The sequence below is a fragment of the Podarcis melisellensis genome, assembly GCF_964234715.1.
Source record: "Podarcis melisellensis genome assembly, chromosome: 16".
NCBI classification, from domain to species: Eukaryota; Metazoa; Chordata; class Lepidosauria; order Squamata; family Lacertidae; genus Podarcis; species Podarcis melisellensis.
In genome coordinates, this window is record NC_138533.1 from 5196166 (window position 1) to 5219463 (window position 23298).

At 47.0% G+C, this 23298-nt stretch overlaps 1 protein-coding gene across 2 annotated transcripts in view; it reads right to left on the reverse strand.

The window, feature by feature from the left end:
• VPS45 (vacuolar protein sorting 45 homolog) overlaps positions 1 to 23298 on the reverse strand; it is a 59253-nt gene that overhangs the window by 17732 nt on the left and 18223 nt on the right. For both annotated transcript variants that reach the window (XM_081891582.1, XM_081891581.1), the window contains exons 4-13: positions 21463 to 21542; positions 20059 to 20127; positions 18860 to 18997; positions 17409 to 17519; positions 15401 to 15535; positions 13811 to 13924; positions 12225 to 12392; positions 8285 to 8443; positions 7471 to 7578; positions 7246 to 7367 (exon numbers count right to left, since the gene is read on the reverse strand). In XM_081891582.1, coding sequence (XP_081747708.1) covers positions 7246 to 7367; positions 7471 to 7578; positions 8285 to 8443; positions 12225 to 12392; positions 13811 to 13924; positions 15401 to 15535; positions 17409 to 17519; positions 18860 to 18997; positions 20059 to 20127; positions 21463 to 21542 — 1204 coding nt within the window. The remainder of the gene's footprint in view (positions 1 to 7245; positions 7368 to 7470; positions 7579 to 8284; positions 8444 to 12224; positions 12393 to 13810; positions 13925 to 15400; positions 15536 to 17408; positions 17520 to 18859; positions 18998 to 20058; positions 20128 to 21462; positions 21543 to 23298) is intronic.

Below are 23298 nucleotides of genomic sequence, written 5' to 3' on the forward strand. Positions count from 1 at the left end.
CTGTAGTACAGAACTCTGATGCATCTGATGAGCGTTTTAGTAAAAATTCCCCGGGGGGAAGGTGGAGCATTTTGTCACGAATGGTGTCCACGCTTCGCAGCCCCGCTGACAGCTTCATGGCCCATTCGTCACTCCAGTTACCAACAAGGAAAAGGAGTTATGAGCTCACAAGAGGCAAACTACGGATCGTTTGGGGCCTGCCAGGAAACGTTGCCGAATTATCTTTGGGTAGGGAAGGGGAGGCGGGTGGTCACACACAGCGCCCCTCCGGAAAAATATTAATGGCGGGTTTCAGCTCCTTCCGTGCTAGACAAAAAGGTCCCTTTCTGCAAGTTTGTCTGACAGATAAGAAAAGGACAGCGTCGTAAATTTTGAGACAGGCCGGCTTTTTCCAGGAGCAAGACGCACGGCTAATCCGCGGGGATCTTCTCCTTTATCAGACCTGTCTGGAATCCAGATTGATTCATTTCCCCCCCATCCCAGCCTTCAAATCTCAGTTTCAGTAACTTTCCACCCTCCCAGCAGCTCTCGGCACCCTTAATTTTAGTACGTATTTAATGTGTTATTATATTGTTCATTTTATGTTGTGAACTACCCTGAGATTTACGGGCGAAGGGTGGTCCAGAGATGGAAAGAAGATAAAGTCCTGACCAGAGACGAATGACTGGTGAAGATGATGGACTATGCCATGGGTAGGCAAACTAAGGCCCAGGGGCCGGATCCGGCCCAATCGCCTTCTAAATCCGGCCTGCGGACGATCCGGGAATCGGCGTGTTTTTACATGAGTAGAATGTGTCCTTTTAATTAAAATGCACCTCTGGGTTATTTGTGGGGCATAGGAATTCGTTCATTCCCCCCAAAAAAATATTGTCCGGCCCCCACAAGGTCTGAGGGACAGTGGACCGGCCCCCTGCTGAAAAGGTTTGCTGACCCCTGGACTACGCCGTAATGGCAAAAATGATGGGGAAAATCAGAAACTAGGAAGTGATGAACTTTAAAAAGGAATGAGAAAAAATTATAATGTATCTAAGAGAACACTGTAAACAACTACAAACCTTGGCAGGATTCGAATAACGTTTGTAATGTATTAAAAATGAAGGGAAAATTGGATTATATAAGAAAAACAGAGAAAATAAGCGAAGCAGTGGGAAAAGTTTGAAAATGGTAACCATGGAAGGGTGGAGGGGAGTCAAAAGGATTCAAGGAATCCTATATGATGCAGATGTTTAAATTTGACAAGTAAAGCGCAATAAAATATGGTTTTTAAAAAGAGATTCTTCAACAACAACAAAAGTTTAACAGACAGCAGTTCCCTGTCTGTTACTTTGAGGGAAGCCGTGGGTTTGCGATACCCCATCAAATGTCTGGGGCAGACAGCACACTCCACAATATAGGTGTTTTGCTGGCAATTCTATTGTTCTTGTAGCAGAACGTGAGAGGTTGACTGGCCGTCTGTCATGGATGCTTTATTTGAGATTCTTCCACAGCAGGGGGGTGAACTAAATGACGCTCGATCCCTTCCAACTATACAATTCTATAAAACTGGTGAATTTCTTTCCTGCCCAATTAAAGATCCGGCTTAATTTTTCCTTTTAAAAATCCCAATACAGTGGTAACCTGGTCGTCGAACACTTTGGTTGACGACCAAACCGACTCCTGAATGTTGCAAACTCGGAAGTGAGTGTCCGGCTTGTGAACATTTTTTGGAAGCCAGACAGCTTCTGCGGCTTCTGATTGGCTGCAGGAAGCTCCTGCAGCCAATCGGAAGCCGTGTCTTGCTTTTTAAACTGTTTCGGAAGTTGAATGGACTAAATTTGAGAACCAAGGTACGGCTGTAGTAGCCCAGCTAACGGAGTCCCTCAAGGCCACAGAGAGGACAGAATTTTGGGTCAACCGACAGCAAATCTCCTTTTTCACCTAAAAACACTGCGCTCTACGTGGGGCTACCTTTGAAGGTGACCCGGAAACTGCAATTAATCCAGAATGCGGCAGCTAGACTGTGACTGGGAGTGGCCACTGGGACCACATAACACCGGTCTTGAAAGACCTACATTGGCTCCCAGTACGTTTCCGAGCACAATTCAAAGTGTTGGTGCTGACCTTGAAAGCCCTAAATGGCCTTGGTCCAGTAGACCTGAAGGAGTGTCTCCACCCCCATCGTTCAGCCCGGACACTGAGGTCCAGCGCCGAGGGCCTTCTGGCAGTTCCTCCATTGTGAGAAGTGAGGTTACAGGGAACCAGGCAGAGGGCCTTCTCGGTAGTAGCGCCCACCCTGTGGAACGCCCTTCCTTCAGATGTGAAGGAAATAAGCAGCTATCTTCTCTTTAAAAGACATCTGAAGGCAGCCCTGTTTAGGGAAGTTTTTAATATTTAATGCTGTATTGTTTTTAACACCTGATTGGAAGCCACCCAGAGTGGCTGGGGAAACTCAGCCAGATGGGCGGGATATAAATAATAATAATAATAATAATAATAATAATAATAATAATAATTATTATTATTATTATTATTAGAGTCTCGCTGCTGTATGAGGCCCACAGGGCTCATTTCGTTTTAACTTAGAAGGTGGTGGACTCTCATTCATGGAAGGATTTTAAGCAGAGGTTAAATGGCTACGTGTTGTGGATTATTTAGCTGCAAATCCTGCGTTGCAGGGGAGCTGGACTACATGACCCTCGGCCAGACCCTCTCTGACATGATTTTCTATCTCCTCGCAGACACAGATAAGTATGTGTGACCTGGCGTGTAGCACTCTTTGCAACTGCCGCTAGGAAAATTAGAGCAAATTATATAGCCAAGGTAGCCACCAACTGTAAAAGAGATGAATTTATTTGACCCTATCTACATTAAGCTATATTCTATCTTCATCACCAAATGCAAAATATAATTGCACATTGCATTAATTAACATATTAGTGCCCTGTGATAATTTGAGGTTATACATTTTATTGTTTAATGTCTTAACTTGTATATTAAGGTACTTTTATAGCTCTGTTTAGAGTAGGTAATATCTTGATAATATAAACGTTTTAAGCTTTTTGGAACAATCCAGTATATTTTCTTTTAGTTGTTGAATGATTTTGTGTACATTGGTACCTCGGGCTAAGTACTTAATTCGTTCCGGAGATCTGTTCTTAACCTGAAACTGTTCTTAACCTGAAGCACCACTTTAGCTAATGGGGCCTCCTGCTGCCGCCGCGCTGCCAGAGCCCGATTTCTGTTCTCATCCTGAAGCAAAGTTCTTAACCCGAGGTAATATTTCTGGGTTAGCGGAGTCTGTAACCTGAAGCGTATGTAACCCCAGGTACCACTGTACATTGTGGCAGCCTTGGCCTATGTGCAATAAAACTGACTGACTGATCCTGCGGGGTCCCATCTGACTTTACGATCTTATGAAACCCAAGGAGGAGGAAGGATCCATCTGTGTGTTCCCCTGTCCCTGCTGATCCTGTTTGGACAGGATATCGCTCCAAGCAAGCTGAGAGAAGGGATGGGAATTATTTTCCAGCGTGACCTGATGTCTGTGGTGGAAAAAAGTCTCCCACACCCTTCCTGTTATCAGTTATCTCCACGAGGACAGCGGGACAGAGCCAGAAGCGAAACCGCACAAACACACACCGTTGCTTTTGCATAAGTCCCGAAATCCGATCAATGCACCTGCCCCCCCCAGGGGGTAAAAACCACAAGGGCAGCCGATGACAGACACAACCAATGACCCCATCAGCAGGTTAAGCTCTGCTACGAGGAATGCTGGAAAAACAGCACAACCCCACTCTTGGGGGGGGGGAAAGGCACTTTTAAAAGTAAACACGCTTGCAGCATTCTGTATCCCATCAGGGAAGCCTTCCCCAAGCTCTGCGTTCTCCAGAATTGGAGGGACGGCTCAACAGATAGAGGAAACGCCGCCGTTGAAATTAACCGATCAAAGTGAGCCAGGCCTAGGGGCTGTCTCCAAAGTTTTTGGCACTAATGGACTACATGGAACTGGCGGGAATGACTGGCAGAATCCGAGACCAGGGAGAAGAGTCGGCGGAGGAAGATTGGAAGAAATTTAAAGACTATTTACAGAAACATTGTAAAATTAATGAATGTTAGAAGGATGTTGGAATGACGTTATGTGGTTTTAGCCGAAATGTTATAAAGGATTAGGAAAAAACAGACTGTTAATTGGTGGAAGGAGGGAAAGTAAAGTTACATTATATTAAGGTAAATTACAGGACAAAAATTGGAAAAGATGGAAAGGATTTGCTGAAATAGTTAACCGAACTAGAATACAAAAAAGGGAGGTGTGAGGAGGTCAAGGAAACAAGCAAATGAAAGATAAGTTATGGGAAAATTTGTTGTGTTTTTTAATGGATTTTATTTTTCTCTTTTCTTCTTTTTCTTTCTTTCCCCTCCCCCTTATTGTGATGTGTTGTTTTGTTTTTGTTTAATATGGTGTTTTTACTTTTTATTTTTGTAACCTTTAAAACTTTAATAAATATTATTTTTTTAAAAAACCAAAACAACAAAGTTTTTGGCACTGGCTTCCGTCTGTCTCGAGAGACGATGGAGTGCGCCTCCGGGGATGCAGTCAAACCGCGATGTTGGCAGCCCCAAAGTGACTTCCCTGGGGCGCAAGCCTGGGCAGGGTGTCTGGAGGTCCTGGGCTGACCAGATAACCACACCCCGCCCCCCGGGCTCGCTGCTGTGGTCCAAAGGAAAGCAGAGAAAGGCGCTTGGCACCAGCTTGCCGGAAGGAGGAGTTCAAGGCACCACCCAACAGTCTTAGGGACTCCGCTCCAGATTTGTGTAGCGCTTACTCTCGAGCTTTTGCATCTCCCGAATATATCCCCGCAAGGCAGTGGAGATTTAGGCCCAGTTTTCCTTCTCCTAGGTGGGCTGCCTCCCGAGCCCCATCTGCCCCTCCCTTCCCTCTGCAGCACTGAAACTGAAATACTTTATTGTCACTTGTACAACTTGTATACAGTGAGATTACACAAGCACCCCCCACTCAGCTCTCTTCGTCTTAATTCCCTTTCGTTTACTGACGCACACCCACCAAATATAGCAGATAGATTACAGGAAAAGATGCAGGAATAAAATTTAGAATTGGAACCCATAGAGGGAAGGAGGTCTCAAGGTTCGAAATAACCTTTTTCCTTTTTTCAGTGTGTGAAAATGTTATTTTTATGGCGTATAACTTTTATGTAAAGCTAATAAAATCCAGTGGGTTCACTCTGAGTTACTTGTCTAAAGAAACAAAATGATGAACAACTGGGATGGGCGAAGAGCCCAAAGTTGGTGATCTCTCAGCTGTGCCAACTGACTCAATGCCTTGGGTTCTATGATGGAAGGAAGGCGGGATATAAAGGGAAGAATGTGGAAATAAAAGGAATAAGGTTGCATGGTGACAACTTGCCAGGGAAGGTGGTGCCTTATGGGCGCTTAGGAGAAGCAGAATGAAAAAAGACAGGCAGACCCTCTGCTTTGAAAATTTGATGGGGAGGTTAGTTTTACGAGGCTCATGCAAATAAACAAATGCAAATCCTAGCAGCCTTCCACCCACATTCCGTTTGAACTCTGACGGGGATCGCAGTTTGTGGTGATGCGGAAAACAAAACAAAAAACCACAGCGCAGGTCGCAAACGAGGAAAACCAGCGCCAAGTCGGTTTGTAAACCAGCTGCTCAGGGGGGCAGGGAATTTAAGGCAGCAATTCAATCGGAGAGATGGAAAGCTTTCGGCCATAGGAAGGCATTCGCCACAAAATATATACCGTCGAGGTGCTTATTTCAGCCCTTGTGATGGATACAGAACGATTTAGGGAGCGGCAGGGCTCAGGGGCAGGGCTCCAGCCCCGCAGGCAGCATCTCTAGGTGTGGGAGAGATGCCTGAGTTGGAAAGGGATGCTGCCGGTCAGTGCTGACTATACTAAGTTAGAGGGAACCGTGGCCTGATTCAGTATAAGCCAGCTTCCTCGGCCCCTATCTGAACCAGGCCTTTGTTCAACTGTGAGGATGATGAAAATTATATATATATAATTATATATATATACAAAATTATATATATACAAAATTATATATATATACAAAGTTCAAGAGGTCAAGACACAAAGACTTTAGCAACTAATCCACACCTAATGACCCACCTAAGTGGTACTCAGGATATCACTCAAGAAATCACTCAAGATATCCCTCAAGTAATTAAGGAACAAAAGAAGAAAAGGCACACTAGCCTGGGAACTTCCTCTCTGCCCAGAACATTGGAGGCTATACACCACACCCCCTCAACAGTATTTATAGGAACTCAAACACTGAGATCCTGCTCTGTTCCAGTAACAAGAAGCCGAAAGCACCAGCCTGAAGATGACGAGTGAGACCTCGTCGAAACGTCGCCTAGACACCCCAACTTTTACACGGGAAGACACCCGAGGACACCAAAACCTGCATTCCTGTACCCGTGAAAATCTACGAAAGCAAATATATATATATATATATATATATATTTATACCCCACCCATCTGGTAGGGTTTACTCAGCCACTCTGGGCGGCTTCCAACAAAATATTAAAATAGAATAAGGTAAAGGGTCCCCTGACTATTAGGTCCAGTTGCGGACGACTCTGAGGTTGCAGCGCTCATCTCGCTTTATTGGCCGAGGAAGCCGGTGTACAGCTTCCGGGTCATGTGGCCAGCATGACTAAGCTGCTTCTGGCGAACCAGAGCAGCGCACGGAAACACAGTTTACCTTCCCGCCAGAGCAGTACCTATTTATCTACTTGCACTGGCGTGCTTTTGAACTGCTAGGTTGGCAGGAGCAGGGACCAAGCAACAGGAGCTCACCCCGTTGCGGGGATTCAAACCGCCGACCTTCTGATCGGCAAGTCCTAGGCTTTGTGGTTTAACCCACAGCGCCACCCATGTCCCGTAAAATACAATAGTCTGTCATTAAAAGCTTCCCTAAACAGGGCTGCCTTCAGATGTCTTCTAAAAGTCAGATAGTTGTTTATTTCCTTAACATCTGATGGGAGGGTGTTCCAGAGGGAGGGCGCCTCCACCGAAAAGGCCCTCTGCCTGGTTCCCTGTAACTTGGCTTCTCACGGTGAGGGACCCACCGGAAGGCCCTCGGAACTGGACCTCAGGACTGCAATTTTACTTTATTTTTTAGCAACTTAGTGGTATAATAGATCACCTGGCTTCTGCATGGTCCCAGATCCAGCCCCTGAAGGCATTCCCAGCTAGGAGAGGCTACACCTGCCACCCTTACCTGTCGCGGAGGGTGCTGGGGCCAAGGTAGGGGTACTGGTTGTCTTTTAGTTTGCCCTTGATCAGCTGGTCGAGAGTCTCGGCCAGCAACGGCTGGTGTTGGGTGTAGACGTTTTCGACGCCCTGTTTGAAGAAGGAAACACAAGAGGGAAATGTGAATACTCTCTCCGGGCTCAGCGAGGAGGCAGAAATGAAAACCATGGTTATCCGGAAGAATGGCCCCCACCTTTAGTCCTTTGAGGAACTGCTTGGTGATGGCCACAGCATCCTTGGAGTTGAAGAGGTCGCTCCCACGAACGCGCTTGCCTCCATATTCTACGACGGCCGACACCAGCTGAGCCGGAAGAGAAATATTATTATCAGTTGAACACCCTCCCATCAGATGTCAAAGAGATAAACCACTATCTGACGTTTTAGAAGACATCTAAAGGCAGCCCTGTTTAGGGAAGTTTTTAACGACTGATGTTTTCATAGAATCATAGAGTTGGAAGAGACCACAAGGGCCATCGAGTCCAACCCCCTGCCAAGCAGGAAACACCATCAGAGCACTCCTGACATATGGTTGTCAAGCCTCTGCTTAAAGACCTCCAAAGAAGGAGACTCCACCACACTCCTTGGCAGCAAATTCCACGGTCGAACAGCTCTTACTGTCAGGAAGTTCTTCCTAATGTTTAGGTGGAATCTTCTTTCTTTGTTTTAATGTACTTTTAACCTGTTATCCTACACAGAAATCATTCAAATGCTTACTATTATTATTGTTGTTGTTGTTGTTATTATTATTAATCAAGTTTGTACACCACCCTTCATCGGAAGGATTCCAGGGCGGTTGGCAACAGAAAATACAAAACAAGAATAAAAATAAAATAAAACCGAAGTTAAGTACAAAATAATAAAAACGAGAATGCAAAACAATGAAACAAAAACAAAGCGATAACCCACGTTTGAAGCGGTATCGTAGCAATGTATGGACCCACCCCACAGCCTTTGCTCCTAAGGGCGGGTTCTCCCTCCCCCCCCGAGGGCTCGGGACCCCCACCCACCTTCCGGTGCTTCTCGGAGACCCCTCGGTTCCTCAGCTCTGTCATGAGTCCCGGGAGGCTGTTGCTGCTGTGTCTCTCGTAGTGAAGGGCATAGAGCATCACCAGGCGGGTGGCATCCAGCTCACTCACTTTGGGGTTCTGCAAGAGCCGGCGGATGTTCTGCAGCAGGAAAGACGAGGCGTTTTTTGGGGGGGATGACAACGACGGGGCGTCCTGTCTACCAGCTCCATCTGGTACGCCAGCTGAGACCCTACCTGCCCGCAGACTGTCTCGCCAGAGTGGTGCATGCTCTGGTTATCTCTCGCTTGGACTACAGTGGTACCTCGGGTTACAGACGCTTCAGGTTACAGACTCCGCTAACCCAGAAATAGTACCTCGGGTTAAGAACTTTGCTTTAGGATGAGAACAGAAATCATGTGGCGGCAGTGGGATGCCCCATTAGCTAAATTCAGGTTAAGAACAGTTTCAGGTTAATCCGGAATGGATTAAGTTCTTAACCCGAGGTACCACTGTACTGCAATGCGCTCTACGTGGGGCTACCTTTGAAGGTGACCCGGAAACTACAACTAATCCAGAATGCGGCAGCTAGACTGGGGGCTGGGAGTGGCCGCCGAGACCATATAACACCGGTCTTGAAAGACCTACATTGGCTCCCAGTACATTTCCAAGCACAGTTCAAAGTGTTGGTGCTGATCTTTAAAGTCTTAAATGGTCTCAACCCAGTATATCTGAAGGAGCGTCTCCACCCCCATCGTTCTGCCCCGACACTGAGGTCCAGCGCTGAGGGCCTTCTGGCAGTTCCCTCACTGCGAGAAGCCAAGTTACAGGGAACCAGGAAGAGGACCTTCTCGGTGGTGGCACCCACCCTATGGAACGCCCTTCCACCAGATGCCAATGAAATAAACAACTATCTGATATTTAGAAAACATCTGAAGGCAGCCTTGTTTAGGGAAGTAATGACTGATGTTTTAATGTATTTTTAATCTTTTGTGGGAAGCTGCCCAGAGTGGCTGGGGAAACCCAGCCAGATGGGTAGGGTATAAATAATAATTTTTTATTATTACCCTGCAGATTTGTGTCTAGATAACCTGGTGGTTGAAACCCAGTGTTAGCTCTGCTCAGAGTTTAAGCATGGAAATGAATGGGCTTAGATCTAATGTCAGGAAGGTGCCCTGGCTGGGAATGGCCGACTTAAATGCTCCACATAAACCATCCTTATGGGATGGCTTCCCTCCCCTTTCAAAGCCATCAGAGGCCTTGCTTCTCAAACGTTTTCGGCCACAGAGACGGCCTGAAAATCAGCAAGTCTCGGTGAACAGCGGGCCACTTGGGAGAGCAACTCTTGTAGCAGCCGCAACAGACTGGATTTTTAACTGTAATTTCATTGCTTGTTTCATTTCCCGCCTTGCATCTTTGCTTGCATCACAATCTGAATTCCGTATTTATTATTATTTTATTAAATTTGTATACCGCCTTCCATCTGCAAATTTGGGGGGTGGAGGAGAGTGCAAAATATGGTCAGAAACTCAAAGTTAAAAAAGCTAAGATCATGGCGACTGGTCCCATCACCTACTGGCAAACAGAAGGGGAAGAAATGGAGGCAGTGAGAGATTTTACTTTCTGGGGCTCCATGATCGCTGCAGATGGTGACAGCAGTCACGAAATTAAAAGACCCCTGCTTCTTGGGAGAAAAGCAATGACAAAACTGGACAGCATCTTAAAAAGCAGAGACATCACCTTGCCAACAAAGGTCCGTATAGTAAAAGCTCTGGTTTTCCCAGTAGTGATGTGTGGAAGTGAGAGCTGGACCATAAAGAAGGCTGATCACCGAAGAATTGGTGCTTTTGAATTCTGGTGCTGGAGGAGACTCTGGAGAGTCCCATGGAGTGCAAGAAGATCAAACCTCTCCATTCTGAAGGAAATTAGCCCTGATTGCTCACTGGAAGGACAGATCCTGAAGCTGAGGCTCCAAGACTTTGGCCACCTCATGAGAAGAGAAGACCCTGATGTTGGGAAAGATGGAGGGCACAAGGAGAAGGGGACGACAGAGGACGAGATGGTGGGACAGTGTTCTCGAAGCTACCAGCATGAGTTTGACCAAACTGCGGGAGGCAGTGGAAGACAGGAGTGCCTGGCGTGCTCTGGTCCAGGGGGTCACGAAGAGTCGGACACGACTAAATGACTCAACAACAAATACATCACGGGTTCAGGGTACCCTTACGTCCAAGCCTTTTCTCAATGCAAAGATCTCCAGCTGAATCGGGAGGGCTGGCTTGGGAGCCTTCTTGCAGAAGGCTGCCTCTGAGTTCGTGCAGAATGCACTTTTCCCCCCACTGCCAAGGACATTCCCCCGCCTTATCTACGGAGGCATTTCTGAGCCCCAAAGCAGCTTGAGAATTGCGGCTTAAAATTCAGAGAAGAGAGTTTCCCTGTGGTCGGAAGCTGAGATCCACACAGAAGTTTCTGCCCTGACAGCATCTAAACCCACCCATTTTGACCTTTGACCTCCCTGCCCATCTAGGCCCCCTGAGGCGCCGGAAGATCCCTCATAAAAAGGGCTGCATTGTTAACAGCCGACAAGCCTAATTCATCCCCATTGATGTGGTGTCAGCTGGCGGGGTCAGCCTATGAATTCTACGGGTTACGAGGAAACAGACGTCCCATCTAAGCTCCAGAGGCAGACAGAAGATTCCTTGTGAAGCTTTCCCCCTGAAATAAAATTAGAAAGTATCTCCACTGCCCCAAAGAAATTCTTTATATAAAAGCAGCATCTCTCTGAAAGATCCCAGGATTTAGAGTAGAGGGTGGAGCGTAGGATCCAGAGAAGGAGAACCTTTAAGAACGCAGAACGGAACCCCGATAATTTCTTCTTTTCGCTTTTTAGTCCTGGTCATTTCTGAGCTTTTGAAAGCAGAGAACGCACCCGTCAACTGAAAAGCAGGTTAGATATCCCCAAAAGCACTTCCAACATTATTGGAGGCTGAAAGACTGGAAGATTTAGATGTAAACATAAACACAAGAACATGTCTGGTTCACACGGAACACTAAACCGTGGTTTGTTTCGTTTGGAATTGTGAAGCGAGCCTAGAACTGTGGTTTGCTTTCTGCCAACAACCCATGATCCGAAGTCAGGGTTTGGTTTCGGGCCTACGAACCAAAACGAATCTGGTGCATGCTCTAGTTATCTCCGGCTTGGACTACTGCAATGCACTCTACATGGGGCTACCTTTGAAGGTGACCCGGAAACTGCAACTAATCCAGAATGCGGCAGCTAGACTGTGACTGGGAGCAGCCGCCGAGACCACATAACACTGGTCTTGAAAGACCTACATTGGCTCCCAGTACGTTTCCAAGCACAATTCAAAGTGTTGGTGCTGACCTTGAAAGCCCTAAACAGCCTTGGTCCAGTATATCTGAAGGAGCATCTTCACCCCCATTGTTCTGCCCGGACACTGAGGTCCAGCACTGAGGGCCTTCTTGCGGTTCCCTCCCTGCGAGAAGCAAAGCTACAGGGAACCAGGCAGAGGGCCTTCTCAGTGGTGGCACCCACCCTGTGGAACGCCCTCCTATCCCACCAGATGTCAAAGAGATAAACAACTACCAGACTTTTAGAAGACATCTGAAGGCAGCCCTGTTCAGGGAAGCTTTTAATGCGTGACATTTTAATGAATTTTTAGTCTTGGTTGGAAGCCACCCAGAGTGGCTGGGGAAACCCACCAGATGGGCGGTGTACAAATAATAAATTGTTGTTGTTGTTGTTGTTAGTATTATGTTAGCATCCCTGAGCCAGGCTGGGAAAATATGCTTTGGGCCCTTTGATTGCATGCCTTCTAATGCTTCTACTTCTGTGGCACAGTTTATTTTAACCTACAGTGCGCCAAGAGGGGATTTATTTATTTAGGGTTTTGGAGAAGGCTCCAGGCTCAGGGCTTTGGGGTACCTGCAAAGCGCTGGAGTGATCGTTCTGGCAGGCGAGCTCCTGCTCCACCTCCGAAGCCTCCAGCAAGTTCCTCTCGCTCACCAGCCGGGACAGCTCCCCCACCACCGTGACGTGCTTGGAAACGGTGCCGGACATCTTTTTGAACTGAGGGTAGTTCTCCACAAAGGCCTGAAGGGTGGAGAGGAAGGGGAGAGGACACCTCAGAGCCCGGCTGCTGAATCACGTTTCCTCAACAGAGATGAAGGTGGCACCCAAAGTTCTCCCTGTTTTATCCTGCTAAGAACCCTGCGAGGTAAAGGTAAAGGTAAAGGGACCCCTGACCATTAGGTCCAGTCGTGACCGACTCTGGAGTTGCGGCACTCATCTCACTTTATTGGCCGAGGGAGCCGGCGTACAGCTTCTGGGTCATGTGGGCAGCAGGACTAAGCCGTTTCTGGCGAACCAGAGCAGCGCACGGAAACGGCGTTTACCTTCCCGCCGGAGTGGTACCTATTTATCTACTTGCACATGACATGCTTTCGAACTGCTAGGTTGGCAGCAGCAGGGACCGAGCAACGGGAGCACCATGATCAGGCTAAAAGGCAGGGATCAGCAAAACTTTCAGCAGGGGCCGGTCCACTGTCCCTCAAACCTTGTGGGGAGCCAGACTATATTTTGAAAAAAAACAATGAACTAATTCCTACGCCCCACAAATAACCCAGAGATGCATTTTAAATAAAAGCACGCATTCTACTCATGTAAAAACACCAGGCAGGCCCCACAAATAACCCAGAGAAGCATTTTAAATAAAAAGACACATTCTACTCATGTAAAAACATGCTGATTCCCAGATTGTCCGCGGGCCGGATTGAGAAGGCGATTGAGCCGCATCCGGCCCCCGGGCCTTAGTTTGCCTACCCACGCTAAAAGGCAATGATTGGCCCTGAGTCAAGCGTCACAGCTGTGTGGGGATTTGAACCCAGGTCTCCTACAGATCCCAGTCCAAAACTGTTTTTTAAAATAATGTTTTTATTGATTTTACATTAATTTATACATAATAACTTTAAGCATTCCAAAACATAATAATAAAAAGGTTCTTTTGAAACCTTTGGACCTCCTCCTCTCCCTTCATGGGTTCCATTTTCAAAAAATAAAAATAAAAATAATTTTTATTTTTTTCTGCATATTTTACCGTTATCCACCTGTTATACAACCGTAGTTACCAGAGTTCATTTCACATTACAAGTGTCATTGTATCCCTGCCTATGATTTTAACTGCCTACATTGGTCTTTTAAGTATATTGTAAAAAGTTATTCCAATCTTTTAAGAATACTTGAGCTTCCTGGTTTCTGATCTTTCCCATCAGTCTCGCCATTTCTGCGTATTCCATTAACATGGTCTGACATTTCCCCGGTCCAAAAGTCTTGCAAGCTCCCTGCTCCTGGGCAAGCGCTTCCTGATGGCCTTTCCCTAGAATGCTGTATTATTTTATTGTTGTTAGCCGCTCTGAGCCAGGCTTTGGCTGGAAAGGGCGAGATATAAATAAAATACTATTATTATTATTATTATTATTATTATTATTATTATTATTATTATTCCAAGCTACCTTCATGTCTGCGATGGATTCCAGCTTCTGCTGCTCCTTAGGCTTCCTCCGCTGGAAGTCTTCCATCAGGTTCTTGATGTTGCTTCCGATTTCCGCAAAGTTTAGGTACATGTTCTGCAAACGAGAAAAAGCAGCGGATCGAAGGAAATGTCAGGAGGGTCTGGATGCTGCTGGGTCTGCCCCAAAGGGGGGCCCAGCAACTCGTCCAGCATCCTACAGAGTGGTCCCCCCAAAACTTTTTTTAAAAAATGGTTTGTATTTGATTTTACAAATATAAATTTATAACCACACCAAATACACATCCATATAAAGAGATTACTCTGAATCTTGGGACTTCTCCCCCATCAGCTCCATGGATCCTATTGTCAAGATTTTCAACGGCATATTATTTCATAATCTATATTTTACATCTACAGTGGTACCTTGGTCCTCAAACTTAATCCGTTCCGGAAGTCCGTTCCAAAACCAAAGCATTCCAAAACCAAGGCGCGCTTTCCCATAGAAAGTAATGCAAAGTGGGTTAATCCGTTCCAGACTTTTAAAAACAAACCCCAAAACAGCAATTTAACATGAATTTTACTATCTAACGAAACTGTTGAGTCATAAAATGAAAGCAATAGACAATGTACTGCAGTCACACAGTCAATCAATCAGTAGCTGTACTGGGTTGCACACAGTCACGAAAACAAGAAGAGCCGCGAAAACAAAAACGCAAAATAAATAGCAAAAAACAGGCAGACCTCAGCGTAACACTGAAAACGGAACTGTGGCACTCAAAACGGAGCACGTGTGGCTTCTGAAAAAAGTTCGCAAAGTGGAACACTTACTTCTGTTTGAGTACCAAGGTGTTTGAGAACCAAAGTACCACTGTATCCATATTGTCCATAGTGTTTGATCCATTACAAGTGAGATTAAAATCCTGCTAATGTTTTCATCTGCTTACAGTGGTCTCCTAAATAAATTATAATTTTTTCCCCATTTTTTATTGAATTTCTTGTCTTCTTGGTTCCTGAACTTTCCGGTTAGTTTTGCTATTTCGGCTAGTCTTAACAGCTTGGTTTGCTATTCCTCTCTACTAGGGACTCTTTCTTCTTCCTATCTTTGGGCTAATAGCATTTATGCTGCTGTTGTCACATACATAAAGAGTCTTTTCTGTTCCTTTGGGATATCAGTACAGTGGTACCTCGGGTTACATATGCTTCAGGTTACATACGCTTCAGGTTACGTACGCTTCAGGTTACAGACTCTGCTAACCCAGAAATACTACCTTGGGTTAAGAACTTGGTTTCAGGATGAGAACAGAAATCATGCTCCAGCAGCGCGGCAGCAGCGGGAGGCCCCATTAGCTAAAGTGGTGCTTCAGGTTAAGAACAGTTTCAGGTTAAGAACGGACCTCCAGAACGAATTAAGTACTTAACCTGAGGTACCACTGTACCTATAATTCCTAACAAAAAGGCTTCTGGGTTGTTGTTTTTTAACAAAAGTTATTTAAAACATTTTTTTCAGTTCATTATATATCATTTCCCAGAAAGCCTTTATTACCCTACATGACCACCACATGTGATAAAAGGTACCTTCCAAAAGACTTACGTTGGCGTAAAACTCGTCATTCTCGGCCGACAAGACCACCTCCCGGAGGTCCTTACTTATGCCCGGGACTCGCGAGAGATCGATGCGGTTGTTGTTAATCCCAAGCAGCTCGTGGACCATTGCCTGATACGTCCACTACGCAGAGAGGAAAAGAGAGTTAGCAGAGTAGGCAGAAGCAAGGAAAGCTCCAAAACTTAGGAAACGGATCATTGGGACTTTCGCAGGCATCTCTAAACATCTCCATCTGAAACCCCGGGGAGTCACTGCCTGTCGGGTGTGCGTGCAGAAGCCAGGCCCTGTGACCAAGACTGGGACCTTCCTAAGTTTGTTCTGAAGAGGCAAGGCGCGGCCACACAGGTGAGGCCAATTGGTAACTCACAGCACCTGGTGGCAAGAGCCGGGAAGGGATATAAAGTCAGCATTTCCCTTCGACTCTTTGCCACAGCAACACGTTCCCTGCCTTGTTGTGTTTGACTCCTCGCTTCTTGATCCTCGGACCCCTGACTTTGTGACTCCTTGTTTCTTGACCCTCGGACCCCTGACTTTGTGACTCCTTGTTTCTTGATTCTCGGACCCCTGACTTTGTGACTCCTTGTTTCTTGATCCTCGGACCCCTGACTTCGTGACTCCTTGCTTCTTGATCCTCGGACCCCTGACTTCGTGACTCCTTGCTTCTTGATCCTCTGACCCCTGACTTCTTGACTCCTTGCTTTTTGATCCTCGGACCCCTGACTTCGTGACTCCCAGCTCTCTGACCCTCGAACTCTTGGCTTCCCGACTCCTGGCTTCTGGACCCCCGTTCCTGCTCCCACCCCACCATCTTCCCCATGGTCCTGACGTCCCCAGCCAGGACTTTGCTCGCCCATGAACCGGACCATGACACTGCCAGCCAGTGTAGGCAACGCTGACCTAGATGGACCAGTGGCGCTTGGTTTAGTGTTGGGGTGGGCTAGCAATAAATCACACCGAGTAGGCGAACTCTTTATCAGAAAAAACAAGGTGTGCTCAGGAGTGCCAGGCCAATAAGCAGTAGGTCTTGCCCCTATGAGCAAGGCTGTCTTTACCATATGTGCCGCCGTCTTTACCATATGTGCCGCCGGGGTGCAAAGATCCGCCCAGCGTCCCCAAATTTAGTTAATTTTGCGTGCATGGCACCGTTGAGAATGACAAGTGCCAATGTTGAGTCTGCGAAGTGCCACCGTTGTGAATGACCATCGCTGCTGGTGCAGCGCGTCTTTGGTAAATAAGTGCACAAAGTTGAAAGTCCTTTAGTGAAACAGTAGGTATATATTTTGGTAATATCTAGGTACATATGTATTTTGTTTTTCTAGTTTGTTCAAAATTATTTATTTCATAACAGGTAGATAAGAGCTTCGGCGGCTTCAGCGGCGGGCACCAGGTGCCCCCCAGAATTCAGCGCCCGGGTGCCCCCCACCCCTTGCGCCCCTGGGTAAAGATGGCCCTGCCTATATGATAAATAAGGCAATGATATGTGCAATTTTACAATATGCAGAGGATAATATGTGCAAAGAAACCGGAGAGAGGAGCTGAGAGAAGTCCTGGGGGGAGGGGATAAAAAGGGGGGGAATGTAAATGGTTATATTGATTGATAATTTGTTTGTTAAAACTGTTCAATAAAAATATATATATAAAAGATGGCCCTGCCTATGAGGCAGTTGTGGGGACTAAGTTCCATCCTCTCTGGAGGTTTTCCCAAGCAATCTGAGACTATGCCATCACACCTGACTTTGCTCCTCCCGTTTCATGCCTCTCCTGGTCCTGGAAGCCCAGGCGGGAGGGGAACTTGCTGCAGCAGGAAGGGGGAGACACCTGTACCTCTCATCTCTGCCTCTTGGCCTCTCTCCTCTGGACTGCTCTCTGCCACAGACTCTCCGCTCGCTAAGATCTCTGGCTTCCGACACCTCCTCCTCCTCCCAGGTAGAAGGCAGATTCACAGATTCCCATTTAAAGACAGCTTCAAGGTGACAGAGAGGAACGAGGCTCTCACCTGGTTCAGGAGCGGAGTGATGGCGTCATCTGAGCGGTCCAGGAGCAGCAGCAACGGAGGGACTTCAGTGCGACGGAAGTCAAAAAGCTCATACTCTTTCGTGATCACTTGCTGTTTGGAGAGGAGGAAAGGAATAGGCTAGCCAGGTAGTTACGGTGTGAAAAGGTCCTCTGCACAGGGATTGCAAACTTAGTTTTTCTACCCTGACACTGGAAGGCAAAAAAGACTGGCCTGTGACTTTTTTGGCTCAGTGGGAGAGCAATTGCTTGTCTTGCAGGTTCAGTCTCCAGGGGCATCTGCAGTTAGGCCCCTGCCTGAAATCTAGAAAGCTACTGCTGCCAGTCAGTGTAGGCAATACTAAGCTAGATGGGCCCCAAATTCAAATAAAAGTGTTTTCGTTTTAATATATAACCCAAATAACAAAATAGAATTTCATGAGACAAGCACATAAAAACGAAACCGAATTGAACCAAGGTTGGCACGGGATCATATAGTCAAGAGAAGAAATGATAAAGCTGGTTATCCAGATATTTCCAGTAAGACAGGTAAGTGCAAGGTGCCGTCCTAAGAAACGAGAGAGCAAAAAGTGTGGCGCTCGTGACTTGCAAGGTCTAGAGAAACACAACAGCTGAGAGACCTCCAGAGGAACAAGGACTGCTGAGAATAAAAAGCTCTGTCTTACATCAAGAAACATTTCCAACCAGTTAGATCAGGGCTTTCCAAACTTTTCATGTTGACGACACACTTTTTAGACACGCATCATTTATTGACACGGTAATTCAGTTTTACTAGCAAACCAGAGGTTAAACTAACCCCTTTCTAGCCCCGGGAGGAGGGCTGGGACCGTTTGTGTGAGACAACACCCCTCCTCACTGCTTCCGACACACAAAACATGTCACGACACACAGTTTGGAAAGCTCTGAATTAGATGGTAACGGTGAAGGGACCCCTGACTGTTAGGTCCAGTCGCGGACGACTCTGGGGTTGCGGCGCTCATTTTGCTTTACTGGCCAAAGGAGCTGGCGTACAGCTTCCGGGTCATGTGGCCAGCATGACTAAGTCGCTTCTGGCGAACCAGAGCAGTGCATGGAAATGCCATTTACCTTCCCGCCGGAGCGGTACCTATTTATCTACTAGCACTGGCGTGATTTCAAACTGCTAGGTTGGCAGGAGCAGGGACCGAGCAACGGGAGCTCACCCCGTCGCGGGGATTCGAACCGCCGACCTTCTGATCGGCAAGTCCTAGGCTCTGTGGTTTAACCCACAGTGCCACCCGTGTCCCAAATTAGATGTTACTTATCCCTAATTTCCTGAGAGACTTGTGGAAGAGGCAAAGGGTGCTTTACGATTTATCGCATGCACTTTGTTGAGCACTGCCCTGATGTTCTCTTTAAAAAATAATAATTCACTAGGCAGTGTCATACAAATACTTTTACGAAATAAGAACCAACCTTGACGCACTCTGCCAGCCTCTTGGCTGGTTCAGAAGAGAGCTGGTAGCGTATCATGGGGCATTTCTTCAGGGACAGGAGCAGAGCGGTCAAGCCTTGGGTGGTCCTGGACAGCTGAGCCTGGTCCCAGCTGCGGCCCTAAAAAAATATGGCGAAGAGATCAATGAGAGCCGAGCAAGGCCTGTTGGATTTTATTACATTTATTACATTTGCACACTGCAAAAGATCACGGGGTGTTAATGGAACATCATGATGTATTAGTGATGTAGTTTGGGGGGAGTGTAACATGGGGATTAGCAGCTAAGAAAAGTTTGGGGGCTCTTTTGTTCGGGGCTTCCATCTTGTTCCACCTTGTGGCAGGTGGGAATCCTGTCGCAACAGTCTTCAATAAAAACCAAGCCTATTTGCTGCTGTTTTGCTCTGGTATTCCTGGCTGGTGTCCTTGTTTTTTGTCCAAGGGAGCCCTCAGATTTCTTCGTTAACAGGGGAAGTTCACGACATAAAAATACACAACGAAAGCGGCCGGCAGCCTGCTTAGCCGGCCCGGGAGCAGCTACAGAATTGTAGAGATAAAGGTAAAGGACCCCTGGATAGTTAAGCCCAGTCAAAGGTGACTATGGGGCTGTGGCACTCATCTTGCTTTCAGGCCAAGGGAGCCAGTGTTTGTCCACAGACAGCTTTTCTGGGTCAGGTGGCCAGCATGACTAAACCGCTTCTGGGGCAATGGAACACCATGACAGAAACCGGAGCACACGGAAACGCCGTTTACCTTCCTGCCGCAGTGGTACCTATTTATCTACTTGCACTAGTGTGCTTTTGAACTGCTAAGTTGGCAGGAACTGGGACAGAGCAACGGGAGCTCGCACCGTCGCAGGGATTCAAACCGCCGATCTTCTGATCAGCAAGCCCAAGAGGCTCAGTGGTTTAGACCACAGCGCCACCTGCGTCGGAAGGGACCCCGGGGGTCATCTGGTCCAACCGCCATGCGACACACCCATGACGAGACGGCCACCCAACCTCTCGCGCTCTGCTACGACAAAACATCTTGCTTAGTCTGCTGCTAGGTGACTTTTGAAGCCTCCAGACATTCGACGCAGTTATCACACCCCTTTGGATGGCGACAGCTTCCCCTGAAGAATCCTGGGAACTGGTGCTGAGAGTTTTGAGGAAGTTACCAGGATTCCTCTCACGCCACCTACCTGACAGCAGACAGAGATGTTGAGAGAGAACACATGCGGGTTCACGGCAATGTAGTCTCCGTAGAATTCCTGCCAGGCGAGAAACGGGAGAGACTCAGTGTCACAGAGATGCCCAAGAAGCTATTTAACGTCGGTGACCAGGCATGGTGTCAAAGTGAGGTTGGGTATAAAGAAGGGAAGGGTTTGTCACTGCTTTGAGGAGAACAGGAATGCCTGCCTCATGCACCGTGAAGAGTTGGGCAAGGGGAGAGGCTCAAAGGCCTGGGGGGCTGGATTAGATCATTGCGCCAAATTATACTGCAACAGCGCCTCTCCATTTCCAAAGCAGCAGGGAACCTTTCGTCTTTTTTATAATATTTTACAGTGGTGCCTCACAAGACGAAATTAATTCGTTCCGCAAGTTTTTTCTTCTTGCGAAGCACGGTTTCCCATAGGAATGCATTGAAAATCAATCAATGCGTTCCTATGGAGACCGTCCGGGGACAGAGGGGAAGCGCCGCGCGCCTTCCCCTCTGTCCCCGGACCTGTTTAAAGCAAGGGAAGGGGCAGCAGGGAGAATTGCTTCTCCCCGTTGCCACCCCTTGGTTCGTTTTGCGAAGCAAGCCCATAGGGAAATGCGTCTTGCGAAGCGGCTAAGAAAACGAAAAACTCCTTCGTCTAGCGAGTTTTTCGTCTTCCGAGGCGTTCGTCTTGCGGGGTACCACTGTATTAAGCTTTCCCTATTACAGTATATAAACACTTCCTCATTTTTCACCCAATTTTTGCTTGTACAGTCATATCTCAGGTTGCAGATGCTTTAGGTAGCGTTTTTTCAGGTTGCGGACCGCCGAAACCCGGAAGTACTGTCACGGGTTACTTCTGGGTTTTGGCGGTCGCGCATGCGCAGAAGCACTAAATCGCACTTTGCGCATGCGCAGAAGTGCCGAATCGTAACCCGCGCGTGCGGAGACGTGGGTTGTGAACGCTGTGGGTTGTGAACGTGCATCCCGCACGGATCACGTTCACAATCCGAACATCCACTGTATGAAGCTCCTGCAGCCAATCAGAAGCCAAGTCGGACATTCGGGTTCCAAAAGAACGTTCACAAACCGGAACACTCACTTCTGGTTTTGCAGCGTTCGGGAGCCAAAACATTTGACTTGCAAGGCGTTCGGGACCCAAGGTATGACTGTACATATTTAAAGAAGATGAATAAATGAGTAAATTAAGTTAATGTGGATACGCAGAAGATGTTAAAAATAAATTTAAGGAGCCGCAGAAAGAGGGGGAAGGAAGCCAAGTTTAGGAATCTCGATATGATTCTAAAATCAGTGGAATGTATAAACCTGAAAAGTATAAATAAACAATTTAAAAAAGGAAGCCAACATACTTCCCAGACTTGTGGCTCGTCGACCGTAGACGTACCTGGACTTCTGCCACAACTTCCTGCTCGTCGGCCTCAGCCAAAGACTTGACGTTGCTCTTGCTGATGACGTTGCTGAAATCTGGAAGGAGGGAGGGAGAGAAAGGCAGAAGGATAAGCGAGAGATGGAAGGGGAAAACGACGGTCGCTGGGTGGGATATGGGTCTGTTCCACAGTGGGCCCTACCCACTCCCCCCCCCATTTTTTATTCATTTTATAACACAAATAAACAACAGAAACAGAAAAACAATACAAACAAATTCTTGTCTTATCCTTATTTTTTCTAAACGTTGTTGGGTGAGCTTCCCCAAGTCCCCCCTATCTGATTTTCATTTTACCTCATCTTTAGCAGTTTACACATATCATAATTTTAAACCATTTTTTATCACACTTAATTTTACCATAATAATCTTCACATATTATCCTTTACAAATAATACTATTTTAAAATACACTGTCTCCTACTTCTAACCCCACATCCTGTATCCACTTCCAAAGCTATTCTAAGATTTAAATATTAACATGTTTTTTCAGATATTCTTTAAACTTCTTCCAATCTTCTTCCACCTCTTCTCTCTGGTCTCGGAGTCTCCCAGTCAGTTCGGCAAGTTCCACATAGTCCATGGGCCCTATCCACTCTTGACTTTCTCCCCATTGAAGTCTTCCAGGAGCAAGGCCAAAATCAGCCTTAGGCTGCAAAGCAAGCAGCTGTTCTGCGCCATCGGGCGATTGCGTAAGCCGAGGACGACCTCTAGAGGCCTGTTTGGGTCAGCTCACGCCATCCCAAATAACCTAAGGTTTGTGGTTAATGCAGCTATCAATGAGAACCGCTTATTCTTAAAAGATGTGCCATTCTCTAAAAGGAGAGGTCCAAGACAGCTAACACATGCATAAAAAAGATGAATCATTGTACAGTGGTACCTCGGGTTAAGTGCTTAATTTGTTCCGGAGGTCTGTACTTAACCTGAAACTATTCTTAACCTGACATCACATTGCCAACAAAGGTCCGTATCTCTAAAGCTATGGTTTTCCCAGTAGTGATGTATGGAAGCGAGAGCTGGACCATAAAGAAGGCTGATGGCCGAAGAATTGATGCTTTTGAATTCTGGTGCTGGAGGAGACTCTGGAGAGTCCCATGGACTGCAAGAAGAACAAACCGATCCATTCTTAAGGAAATCAGCCCTGAGTGCTCACTGGAAGGACAGATCCTGAAGCTGAGGCTCCAAGACTTTGGCCACCTGATGAGAAGAGAAGACTCCCTGGAAAAGACCCTGATGTTGGGGAAGATGGAGGGCACAAGGAGAAGGGGACGACAGAGGACGAGATGGTGGGACCGTGTTCTCGAAGCTACCAGCATGAGTTTGACCAAACTGCGGGAGGCAGTGGAAGACAGGAGTGCCTGGCGTGCTCTGGTCCAGGGGGTCACGAAGAGTCGGACATGACTAAACGACTAAACAACAACAAAAACCTCGGGTTAAGTACTTAATTCATTCCGGAGGTCCGTACTTAACCTGAAACTGTTCTTAACCTGAAGCACCATTTTAGCTAATGGGGGCTCCCGCTGCCGCCACACCGCCGGAGAACGATTTCTGTTCTCAAACTGAAGCAAAGTTCTTAACCTGAAGCACTATTTCTGGGTTAGCGGAGTCTGTAACCTGAAGTGTATGTAACCCGAGGTACCGCTGTATTTTAATATTCTGCTGGAAGCCGCCCAGAGTGGCTGGGGAAACTCAGCCAGATGGGCGGGGTACAAATAATTATGATGATGATGATGAATTTGCATTTCTAGGACACCTTCTTCTCCAAGCAGCTCAGGGTGATGCTCCCCCACTTCTCATG